This window comes from Ustilago hordei (genome assembly GCF_900519145.1).
Source record: "Ustilago hordei strain Uho2 genome assembly, contig: UHO2_contig_02, whole genome shotgun sequence".
In the NCBI taxonomy this organism is placed as follows: Eukaryota; Fungi; Basidiomycota; class Ustilaginomycetes; order Ustilaginales; family Ustilaginaceae; genus Ustilago; species Ustilago hordei.
In genome coordinates, this window is record NW_024545252.1 from 1,705,021 (window position 1) to 1,717,177 (window position 12,157).

The window sequence follows — 12,157 nt, forward strand, 5'->3', positions numbered from 1 at the left end:
TACGTGCTTCAAGAAGACGAAGCAAGGGAGCAGACTAGAGATGCCACAGTGCTCGAGATGTTGGCACATCTCTGGATATCACGCACGAATCAAAAGGAAGCGGTGCATCAGAGCAAGCGGCTTCGCGAACCATCAAAAGCTGGTCTGGGTCCAGAAGAGGAAGGCAAATGTGTTGCAGCAAAGAGTCGAGGGCTCAGCGAAGCAGGAGGAGATTGCCATCGAACAGGTGGCTTAGTGGTGGCTGGAAACACCTCATACCGCACCCGCGGAGGGTACATCTTTTTGCGCAGACCTCGATGATAAAAAGGCAAGCTGAGATGACCCTGCCGTACTGACTCAGGAATGGGTTCGGTTGCTATTGGCAAGGTGGTAACATCTTCCTTGCCTGCCTTGTCCGTCATTTGCCGCAAAACAGATACTGTAGATCGAGGACTGCTTGCAGCAGAGGTGGATGGTAGTGTCGCATCAAAGGCCATCTTTGGAATAACTGCCTCCAACTCAGAGTCGCTATCAGAGTCGTCGGAGCCGTGTGTGACGCTGACCGACGAAGCAAGTGCGGAGGGTTGAGAAACAAATGATTGACTTGTTCTGCGTTTCCATAACGATCTCATTGTGAGATTGCTATCCTGGCTCGAAATGCCTGATAGTGAGGACGCGTTTACACTCAGCTTTCGCAACGCCGAGGTAATAAACATTTTGCTTGCCATGAAGCTAGAGGCACGAGGTTGTGTTCGAAGCTTGTCATTCTCACTCGCATCGATTGTCTTGCTGCTGGTGCTGAATGCTGACACTAGAGAAGCGTAGGATGTGGACGCAGTCAAGGCCCCCTTCGCCCGTCTCGGCGGACACTTGGGTATCTGATGGAGCGAGCTCGCATCGAGCGCTGAGAGGCTTGTGTCGTACGTTGCAGTATCGTTATCCAGCACCAACCAGGCGAGTGGTTTCGCAAAGTCGTCATTGTCGTACGACTCTACTGTCTGTATAGGATACGTAGAACCAGCTTTGTGCTGCTTGGCTATCACTTCGTACATGTCAGGATCGAGGTCGATGCTGTCAGCTCGGCTACGACTTAGGGTTGAGTCGATAGAGGAGTCTGGCACTTCAAATCCTGAGAACGGATCGTAGCAATAATGCCGTGATGGAAGCGCAAGTCTCCGATGAGTTCTGGTAGGAGAAGGAGCCGAATCTTGTTTAGGCGGTCGAAAAGCACGAGGAGGACGCGGCGGTGGCTTGCTGTTGTCGATCAGCACGCCTAGAGGCGATGTGGAATCTGATGGTAACTGATGTGAAGGCTGCACAGGAGTAACAATGCCACAGGGAGATGAGTCCGACTTTCTGTCAGACGTAGAGATGACTGCACCCTCATTGAAGGATGAAGCACATGAATAGATTGTATCCTGAGTCCTGCTTCGGGATCGGCCTTGGGAAACTGTAGGTATCAGAACCAAGGTAGTTGGATGAACATGTCAGCAATGCGCAAGAGCGTGCTCTAAAGAATAGCAAGTGAATCTCACTCTGCATTATGAAGGCGACAAAGCTGGTGTCGCTGCTCGTGCTTGCGTGAGGCACGCGATGAAGTGTTTTGCCGGGCTCGCTCGAAAGCAGATCCATTGTACACTGTTCGAACGGTGTGTAGCACTGAAAACGTTGTGAGGTCTTGAGGCGAAATGTAAGGCTTAGATGCCAGTATGAGTATGGTGAAGAGAAGAAAAGCAAGCCTGAAGAGAAGAAAAGCAAGCTTGAAGACTACAATGAAGTGGTGGGAGTGTACAAGGAGGTGAAGGATAATCGGTGACGAAAGGTGGGAAGAGACAGATGCCTGAGCTACGCAAGTCTCGGAGCGCATGATGAGCGGTAGAGTAGGACGGAATGATCAGACTGATTGCAATGCCAGCAATACAACAGTCCAGCTGTGCGCTGCGTTGTCCATAGTCAAAGCTTAGCCGCTGAAAGAGCCTTTCAGAAGCACACGGAAGGAATGAGGTGTGAGGGATCATACGTGGGCCTTTGATCGTTCTTCATGTTCGACAGGACTCGAGCACATATGAAGTGCAGATGAGAAGGCGCACGCTCGAGCCCCGAAGAGCCCTGTAGATCAATAATGTGGCGGCTGATAACATTGAGAGCTTCTTGTGACGGTTCAAAAAGGATATTTCAACTTGACAACTAGCTCAGGGCTTGCCTGTGTGAGCTTTGAAGCCCTTCCTTGCTCTTTCACCAGAAGCACTAGACGAGAAGGGCGCTTCATAGTCACATTGCTTTCAGATCCCTTGCTGTGATAAGACGGCCAGGGTCAATTCATCGCCAAGTATGGTGTCGCGGCCCCTCTTGATGAAAGGGTTCGAAAGGCTAGGGCACGGTTGTCCTCCTTCATAACAACGAGGTTCGCCCGTGGCTGCCTGCGTGACACGAATGCAGACTGCTCTTGTACAGACCCTGTGTGTAAGTTTGAGGACAATCGGGTAATTTTCTAATTTAGCCGGATACCCCTCATTCGGGTCGTTGTCGTCATTGAGCAATAGCACAAGATAATCTCGAATATTTTGATTTGACCATCATACTAAGCAAGAACACTTCAGTTGCCATGATTTCTGCTTCGTCAGATCTTGAATACATTCTATTCCCCATCTTGCGAGGGACACTTAAAGCAAGGTTGGCCTTTGGATGCAGATCCGTGTTCAGGGTCCGAAGGTTGTTAGACATGCCAACGAACAAATTTTCGATGTTTGACGTCTTAGCCGAAGGCGAAACCGAGACAAGGTACTGAAATGTGGAGTCCGCCTTGCACAGCGACTTGTCATGGACGACTCTGACGGTGCAGTGATGCACAATTCATGAGATAGATGGGAGTTGCCAACTCTCAAGTACCTGCATCATCTTCAGGTGGTCGACGATGACGATCAATAATCTTCTGAGACGTGCTTCCCGATCACGACCGCTTCTAGATCTGCCCGTTGGCAGGCGCTAGACAGGAAGATGTTCTTTGAAGTACCACTGAGACAGCTCGCGATTCTGCAATGTCATGCCGCGGGTCCAATTGTTGGTCAGACGACTAGCTCGTCAGAATCCTTGCCTTTTGCTGAGTGGCTTGTGCACTTCCAACAATAAGATCGCTGTTGGGGATGCATGCATATCCATGCCTCATGCAAGATGAAGAGGAGAGGCCGCCACACTATGTTCTTCTCCAATTGGTGGCTTTTGCTTGCTCCATTTGGTGGCGACTCTGACTCTGTGAGCCACGAGCGGATTCGATCATGTTCTTGACCGCCCATAGTAGCCTAGTCTGGCCACAACCAGGCCTTCGGCAGGCTAGACGACTAGGGCCAAATGGCTGTCCAGTAGCCCTTTTAGTTGGTCCAAGTGATGATTCTCTAAGGCTGACTCAGATGCGGAGCGCTGTGGTCACGCCATGCCTCTCAGCAACAGAGACTGCCTTGACCGGCTGCGAGGGCTACTGGCTAAGCTTGAGCCTCGTCAGGAACCCCGTTGCCGTGCATTAGTCTAGTGCAACGCTGCACAGGTGAAGCATAGAATCTCGCTTCCATCACCCGCTTGGATCCTCTTGTTTCCAAGGAGAAAGATATCAATCTTGTGAACGCTTGCAGCATTGCAGCATTGCAGCATTCGCATCGCACAAGAGACCTAAAAGAGCTGAAGGTACGCGGAACAAACAGCACAGCTTTGCAGATAAGCGTGACAACACCTTTGACGCTACGCCAACTGGCGGCTACGCGGGGGCCCCTGAGTCTTCCAGCTCATGCTTCGGCTTGACACACGCGATTCCCTCTCCCTTCTGGCCCAGTCCATTCAGGCTTGAGACTTGGACTTGTACAATCACATCCTCGTCCATCGCTATCGCCCTTCCGCATTCGAGAACAAACATGGGCTTCTCGCACGCAATCACATCACTCGTAGCTGGGATGGAGTACTGATTGCAGCTTCATCACACCATCTAGCTCGTCCTTGTTTCTATCTCGAAAAGAAGGTGGGAGACCAGGCAGCAATTGTCATCCTTCGAGTGCTGTACCGTATCAAGAATTGAATCTGAAGAGAGACAGGAACACAAAGCTTCTATCTGCAAGCAGCCCCTTGGCATCTCATTTCGCTGTTGTCGCCTCGCTTGAGCAATACGCAACCACCCGCCTGGAACTACCGCGCCCACCTCATTTGCGTTGCAGGTCGAGCAGACAGGATCGCTCGGTCCCTGTCCTTCCCACACAACAACACCCTACATTCTCACGCTTGGCTTCAGCATCTTCACCCTATCGCATCAGCACACGACCAGCGGCGACGACCACAACATGCTAGGCATGAAGTGCTACTCTGCAAGCTGCCAAACACTCTGTCGAGCTTTACTTTAGGCTCAGCTTATATCACACTTCCTACACATCCTTAAAGGAGCTGGCACTCTCCAGAAAACTTCCCGGCAGCCCCGTTGAAGCTTCTCTTACGTTGGATTGGACCAAGGTAGAAAGCTGTTGATCAGGTGCCGCCCTGCCACGCGCTCCACTGCAAGCGCAGCACAGAGAATGCCGGGAGATTGGACTTCGTCCCTGTCACTTGCGACCTCGATCGATTTTGTCAGCGTAAATGATCGGAGGCTCTCCGATACTGCCTCTGATGGTGAAATCAGAACGCCTCAAGCTTCCTCATTCCCAACACCGCCGCCGAGGCACATCTTTCTGCAGGAAACAAGGCCAAGCTACAATGATCGGCTGCACTCGGCTTCAGACGATTGCCCCTTCTCCAACCCAAGGCCAAAGTATTTGTCCTTCGATCGGAAGGAGCCGTCTCCTCCAAAGCGTCGTGCCGATGAAGCAAATGTTCCAGTCACAGGGGCTGCAGATTTGCAGCGGCCTCTGGGCAATGTCAATGGGACCGGCAGTTCCGAAAGCACAGTCAGCGATCCACTTGAGCAGCTAAAACCATTCGATCCCTCTGCTCTAGCTCATAAAGCACGGAACGAAGAGAAAGCGGCTCTTTCGCAGCGATTGATCACAGTAGCGGGCACAGGGCACCATAACCACACAAGCTTCCACCGACCACGCATCGAGTCAGGGCTGCCAACCTCCTACCGTCACAATTTACACCGTGCAAGGTCTGCCTCGACTTCTAGCTTGTCACCTTCGCTTGGTTCGGTGCCTTGCTCACTGCGAAATCACGGCACCGCATCGCATCACTCATCCCTTCCTTCTGGCCTGCTCGACGGTGCAGAGATACAGTATACATCGCCACCGGCTCTAGTCCCAAGCCCAGCGCTTCATTTCGAGGGTTCCAGAGATCAACCGTGGTCAAGCTACATCTCAGCAAGTTTCCCTCATCCTTCCAGACCATCTTCCGCAGCCAGTGGCTACGGCCACTCACACTCGAGTTCAGTGCATCGCGCTTCTTCCACTAACTTTACTCATAGCCGCGGTCCGAGTCTTGCTACCACTGTACAGACACATCCCACGTCTGTTGGGAACAGTTGCCATCCTTCGCGACCTTCTTCCGTGTTGGGCATCGAGAATCCCATTTCATCGGCCGCACAGGACGCAGCAATGAGAATTGGAGGCAGGCCTTACCACCACGACAGAGTCAAATTCGACGACAACATCAGCTCCAATCAATATTCGACCTATCTTGACGCATCTCGGTCTCGGCCAACCTTGCTCTCAGAGTCCTCTCCTCAGGCGCAAGGAGGGCTGCCGCAAAGACCTCCTGCTCATAACAGTCAAGAGCACGATCAGCATTCTCAATCGAAATATCGTGTACCATCCTTGACTGCTGAGCTCGTCTACGGTCCTCGCTATCTAGAGCCCTACAATAGCTGCGAGGCAATCATGCTGCCTCGGCCACGCTTAAGGTCCCGCAGTCTCGGCTCGACCCCTGCCATTGTCGTCGAGAGGGTCTACGCCGCCCCAGAACGGTTCTGGCAGCGCAATGTGGCAGCTAGTGAGGCCGATCGGCTTCACGTCGTGCCCAAATCAACACTGGATGCATCGACGACCGGACACTTTGATCGGCTGCAGCTTCCAAGCGAGCGTACTCAGCTCCGACAATTTCCAAGCAAGGATGCACGCATTGTCCTGCATGAAAGCATACCGCCGCCAGTGCCTCCCAAAGACGCAGCATTGCCGTCATCAAGACTTCCTCCCACTAAGCCGTTGCCTCCTATACCAACTCCTCCTACGCCAACGCCAGCCGCCTCGCCGCAGAATGATGCTGGTCGCGCCAGTGAGGACTCAATTGAGCTTCTGGACGCATCCGAACTCTTACAGCGCAACCGTGAGTTGGAGGAAGAGCGACAGGCCTGGCGTGAAGAGTATCGGAACAGCCTCGGTGCGAATGCGATTCCACTCCGTGACCGCCTCAGTCCCTGCTTGACCGACCCATCGTCCGAGGAGTTAGACAGAAGGCGCGTCAATGGGTCTGCATCCGACAATACCCACGACGCCAATGTGAATCCCATCAGAGTGCATCGCGTGTGGAACGAAGATGGCACGGAGCAGACCTTCTTGATCGTCCAATCAAAGCGCAGACGTACCTACAGCAACCACAACATGTCAATCAGTACCCCTGATCTTTGCCTTGAAGGCGCGATGCAACGTCCTAATCCGGTCCGAGCCCTAGCAGCACGCTTTGCGAGCCTGACTGGCAGGGCTCGTGGACGCAGCGCCGCTGCTGAAACACCAAAGCCAAGTAGCTGTCTGCTACCTACTTCGCAGCGTAGTTCTGAGCCTAGCATGCATAGGAAGACACCCTCGCATGCAACGGTCGATACGGTCAGGTCATTCGGAAGAGAACGAAAACTAGTGTCGAACGAGACTGTCATCATCGGCAAGTCTCCTATACCGATTCAAGGATCTAACAACGGCGCACATGTCAAGCTCGGAGCACTACGGGTGATGACTCCACCAGTAGCTCAAGCGATCACCCGAACGGAGGTGCACGCCACCCATCGTGCGCCATTGACAGGCTACAGGCCACCTCTGACGCTGAACGACCTCAAGGCTCAGCTCGGCGACCATCCTTATTCTGCAGTGAGGCAGGAAGTCTCAGCTGGCTTCCATGCGAAGCGAGACCTTAGTGAGGCCCGAATTCGTCATGCCTGGATCAATCCTGGAGCTTCTACCATTCTGCAGGATGATCTGGTCCCAACCGGAGCTATGCAACCCGATGACGCTGGATACTGGAGAGGAAAGCACAAGACAGCAACAGCGCAGGAGAACGGTGGTCAGTCCATTCCAGGCCTGAAAACCTCTCGCCCCTCGCCTTCCAATGCCTCCGTAAGCAGCAGCGACTCGAGCAGCTCCAGTCAGACGGGAAGAGTGCAAAGCTGGCAGACTGCGCAGCCGTCGCGTGACAGTACTGTGAATGGTGGCATCACCGTTCGCGAACTCGCAGAGCATGTCGAGACAAGCAGCGTGGCGCCTGTTGACCAAGGTCCGGCAGGGCTTGCAATGATGCAGCCTGCCGGATTTCCAGCTGTAGCCTCACGTCATTTCGAGCGCTTCAGCACAGGCGATTCGACGGTATCGAGGGAAGCACATCTTCAACCTACACTGTGGGATGCTAGTACTGTTAGCATCGACAACCTCTTTTTCCGTCCTCCACCGAGCAGACTCCCATGAATCTGATCACTGTCTCTTCATACCACATCAGTTTAAAGCAATAGCAATACCATACCTGTCTTTTGGCTTTGTTTTGTCAAATGTCGTTGACAGAGAGAGATTGTGTATACGCAAACGAATGTGTGTTCTGCTTGGCCCACGCAGTATTTGACGGTGTAAGCATCAAATTTCGGAACTCGGCAAAAGGCGCGGTGCAGCTTAGCGCATTGAGTGTTGGCATCTTGGACCCTGAAAAGTTTCGAATCTGTAGCTGGAGCCCTTTTGCAACACGACATCGACCGTTCCTTCTCATCAACCCTCGCCACCATCTCACCACACCGATCTGGGCCACCTACAGCTGGCTGAGGCTGCTCTTAAAGATGCAAGCTGGCGAGGAGCTGGCCATCAAGGCAGAACCAGATGCAGAAGTCAACACAGCTTCCACATCGACAAGCACGGAGGTGGATCTCACGCCGCCAAAGAAGCGAGCTAAGTCAGCGCTGCTGGACCGCTCTCTGTCTCGCGATACGACACTGAAAAATCCAACAACAACAATTGCAGAGACCACTTCGAGCAACCGTGCAAATCAGGCTTCTAGTAGCGTCACAGAAGGAGCAGCTGATGCCTGGGACAGGGACACTCCGGCAGTGAAAGTGGAGCAGGAGACACCAAGGCCTTCGCCTGCACCAACACCGAAAGCGCAACCAACGTCAACCGAAGATGCAATAACCATCAAACCTGATCCTGGCACACGCCTGCCCACAGTCTCACCAGCGCCAGCGACGCCATCACGAGAACCATCACATCCTCCACCAGCAAAGAAGAAGAAGACCGCCTCCACAACCAGGAAAGAATCCACCTCCGCCACTAGCTCCAGCAAGAGCAAAAAGTCCTCTTCTACCACCAGGAAAGTCACCTCCTCGTCTTCCTCACATCCTGAATCTTCTTCAAGCCGCACCAAGCCCAAGTTCGAAGAAACACCCCCATTCCTCCCCCCAACCGAAGAGGAAGAAGATGTGGACAACACCCTATACTGCGTATGCCAGAAAAGACAAGACGACGTCGAAGGAGGCATGATCATGTGTGATCGTTGCGAACAATGGTACCACTACCGCTGCATGTCTATGAACGAAGCTGATGTTGAGTTGGTAGACCGGTTTATCTGTCCACCATGTTATCAGGTCACAGGTGAGGAGACTACGTATAAGAAAGCATGTACGAGAGGAGAGTGTAGACATGCAGCGAGGACTCCATTTAGTAATTATTGCTCGGATAGATGCGGAGTGTTGGCACTAGAGGCGAGGTTTGGGTTGATGAAGGTGGCGAAGAGTAAAGGTGGGGTGGAGATTTGGGAGACTGATCGAAGGGTGAGGTTGGCGAAGAGGACGGAGGGATTTACGGTGAGGGAGGAAGGTGTGGGTACAGAGTGGGAGAAGGAGGTGAAGGGGATGGGGGATGGTGATTGGCCGGTGCAGAGGCTGGGTGTTGCTGGGGCATTTGCGCTGATGGTCAAGAAGGATGAAGAGACAGGCGCGGCAATGGTGAATGGTGCTCCAAACGGCATAGCGCAGCCTCAGGTCAACGGTGCCGCAACTCAACCCTCACCCTCGCCCATACCATCACCAGCAGCAAAGAATGACGCAGCACCAGAACCTTCTTCACCCTCCCACCCATCCTCATCTTCTAAAGCAACATCATCAGGAATAAACCTCATCTCCCTCACCGAACAACACACAATGATCACAACCCAACTTTATGCCGTGGACATCGACAAATCCCGCATTAATGCCCGTCTCGATCGTCTCGACCTCCGCAGCACCCTCCTCCATCTCGTCTCTGACCGAGTCCCCACACTCCCGCCCATCGGATCCACCATTCAAGCCAACGACACTCCAGACCCAGGGGAAGAAGACGAAGAAATGCCCGACGACCCTTCCCCTAAAAAGTCGAAGAAAAAGAAAGGCTCTAGCAAAAAGTCGAAATCCACACCCGAAGTCGGCGGCCTGCGCTGCGGATACGACCAACGATTGCATTGGGACGATGCGGCGTTCGATGCTTGGGCTCACAGTGAGCCTGGGCGAACTATTCTTGCGTATGAGAAGCCGCTAGATGGAGTGCTCGACGATTCACGAGATGCAGATGCAGGAGCGAAGCTGATTTGTGTGACGGCCAAACGCAAATGTAGAAGACACATGGATTGGTCGAATCTATGCGAGGTAGCCTTGGATGCGGAAAAGGCGAGTTTGAATGCCGATTCGAGGGTGCTCATCCAGACGAAGCTGGAGCTGGTTGAGCTTAAGCAGGAGATAGAGGAAGAGATGGAAGTGGTGAAACAGTTGATTGAGCAGCAGAGGAGAAGGGAGAAGAGGAAGGACGAAGAGAGGGATAGAGATCTGGCCAAGGCCGTTGCTAGTCAGGGAACACGAAGAGGTGTTTGATGATAGACTCAGCCATCAATCACACGTTGAACACCGATAAGAGACTGTGAGCATGAACGACCCTTGATTATTGAACTGCTACTGACCAATCATGATTTTGAACTCTTCTTCCCCGCCGCACCACTCAACACCCCCCCAATCAACTCCAACCTCTCATAACTAGTCTTCCTCCTAGCCCCCTCCTGCAAAGCTTCTGCCACCTTCATCCCCAATTTCACCAACCCCGCCGGAGGTCCCTTTCCCCCACCACTTAGCCCATCACTCACATGCTGCAACTTCCCAATCCTCGCCACGTAATGACTTGCCACTCTATCATCCCTAGCAAAGAAATACATCGGTAGTGGATTCGCCAAATCCCCAACCTCGCCCGTTTCCCCTTCACCCAACCCCTCCTTTACCCTCTCTAACTGCCCTTTACTGAGGCGCACCCTCTCCCAGATCGCCATTAGAAGTAAATCCCCCACAGCATTCGCAATGTAATCCTTCACCGTAGCCACTTTATCACTCTTATGCTTCAAACTCTCACTAACGAACTGCATCACCTGTCCTCTCGCCCTCACAACCGGATCTGCTCCTCCATCACTATTCAACCCAAACCTGACCCCCAGGCAATGCGCAACATCTTCAATCGCAGCATGCAAGAATGGTGAACCTTCCGACATCACCAACACTTGCAAATACGAAGCCAATAGACTCGTTTGGTCCTGGAAAATGCTATGATCAATAGCAAGCTTCAAATTGACCCGAATCTTGCGTAGACGTGCCATTATCCGTGGGTCGAGTTGAAGTTTTTTTGGCTTTTTGACTTTGACAAGCGTAGACCCAATAGTGTTCGAAGGGGCGTTTTCGAATTCGTATTCATCATCAGGGAGTTGGTTGACGAACTTAGAAAGAGCACCGATGAGGACGATGGATATACTTTCCCACCCTTTGCCGAGGGAGATGGCGTAGCCTAGGGGAGTGTTGGTTGATCCACCTGCTTGTGATGCCGCTGGGGTGTTCTTAGCGGTGGGCCCACCGCCCTGGGAGAGATCGAGAAGGAGGTCGAAGTTTGCATCGCGAATGGCGAGGATAGTTTCGACGTCTTTTTTGTCGATTGCTTTGAGTAGGTCGTGTGTTTCGTATGCTCTTGTTGGGGCTGCTACCGCTGATTTTGGTTTTGCACTTTGGTCGGATGAAGCGGCATTGGGTTTCGAGCTGGATTCTTGATCAGGTACAGCGCCCGAGAGGTGGCCTTCCCCTCGCTCATGCCCTTCGCCTGCTTCTGTCGCTTGAACGATAATCCTGGAAAGAAGAAGCGCAAGCAAAGCATGACCCTTATTCACTTCGTTCCGTTCACCTAGCAGCTTCGGATCAAGATCATAATTCAAATGCATCTCTTGCAGTGCCGCCAGTATCCATTGTCTGGCCTGCTCCAACTCCTCCCCGGGAAGCAAGCGCTCGATTTGGTCTTGGGTGATGTTCGGGAAACTTTCCATCTCCTTCAGATCAGCTGCTTCCAGTGGAGCGCCAATTGCTGGTCTTGCAGGTTTGTGCTGTGCTGAGGAAGAAGCCTCTTGCCCCGGAACAGAAGAAGAAGAAGTTGACCGCTGAGTGTTGGAGCGGAAACTAAGCGCGCGTTCAACGAAAGACGCTGCTTGATGAAAGCCGCTCTTTGTCGGTGCTGTGATGCTTGAGGTTGGAGCTGGATTGTTGTGATCCATTCTGACGAATCCTGGGTATATGGCTTAGATGGTGGTGGTGCAGATTGGACCTAGACAAGGCGGGAGGTTGACGAAGGAAGGCTGAGTTGAGTGTCTGTGCGCTAAAATTGGCATCCAAGCATCGAAATGTGGAGGCATGGCTGGGGGCGAAAGAAGGGTCCATCCTGAAAAGCAGGCTCAAAAAAGAGGAAAAAAGGGGGCTCACGCACAAACTGTCCCACATTTTCTGGTATCACCATTAATTACTACAATGCTCAACATGATAAAAACTGAAGTCGTTTCGGTCCCGATGCTAGTGATCGGGTAGAGTCTGAGTACGATGTCACTGTTAGTTTGTAGACAGAAACAAATATACTCAATTGACTAAGAAGAGAACATGGCGAGAGCCTCGAGCTCTCTGCCTGACATATATACAAAGTGCTGG

General features: G+C 52.6%; 4 protein-coding genes across 4 annotated transcripts; 2 read left to right on the forward strand and 2 right to left on the reverse strand.

The window, feature by feature from the left end:
- Window positions 1–107: 107 nt before the first annotated feature.
- UHO2_01342 (uncharacterized protein) lies at window positions 108–1,611 on the reverse strand (the record flags this gene model as incomplete). The annotated part of the gene is made up of 2 exons (XM_041553809.1): window positions 108–1,354; window positions 1,515–1,611. 2 exons carry the CDS (start codon window positions 1,609–1,611, stop codon window positions 108–110), a joined length of 1,344 nt encoding a protein of 447 aa, XP_041409743.1.
- Window positions 1,612–4,529: 2,918 nt separating this feature from the next.
- Window positions 4,530–7,613, forward strand: UHO2_01343 (uncharacterized protein; the record flags this gene model as incomplete). Its single annotated transcript, XM_041553810.1, has 1 exon — window positions 4,530–7,613. The coding sequence occupies one exon, from the start codon at window positions 4,530–4,532 to the stop codon at window positions 7,611–7,613; it is 3,084 nt and encodes a 1,027-aa protein (XP_041409744.1).
- A 359-nt stretch (window positions 7,614–7,972) lies between these two features.
- On the forward strand, window positions 7,973–10,030 carry UHO2_01344 (uncharacterized protein; the record flags this gene model as incomplete). The annotated part of the gene is made up of 1 exon (XM_041553811.1): window positions 7,973–10,030. One exon carries the CDS (start codon window positions 7,973–7,975, stop codon window positions 10,028–10,030), a length of 2,058 nt encoding a protein of 685 aa, XP_041409745.1.
- An 89-nt stretch (window positions 10,031–10,119) lies between these two features.
- Window positions 10,120–11,733, reverse strand: UHO2_01345 (uncharacterized protein; the record flags this gene model as incomplete). Its single annotated transcript, XM_041553812.1, has 1 exon — window positions 10,120–11,733. One exon carries the CDS (start codon window positions 11,731–11,733, stop codon window positions 10,120–10,122), a length of 1,614 nt encoding a protein of 537 aa, XP_041409746.1.
- Between the last annotated feature and the right edge of the window lie 424 nt (window positions 11,734–12,157).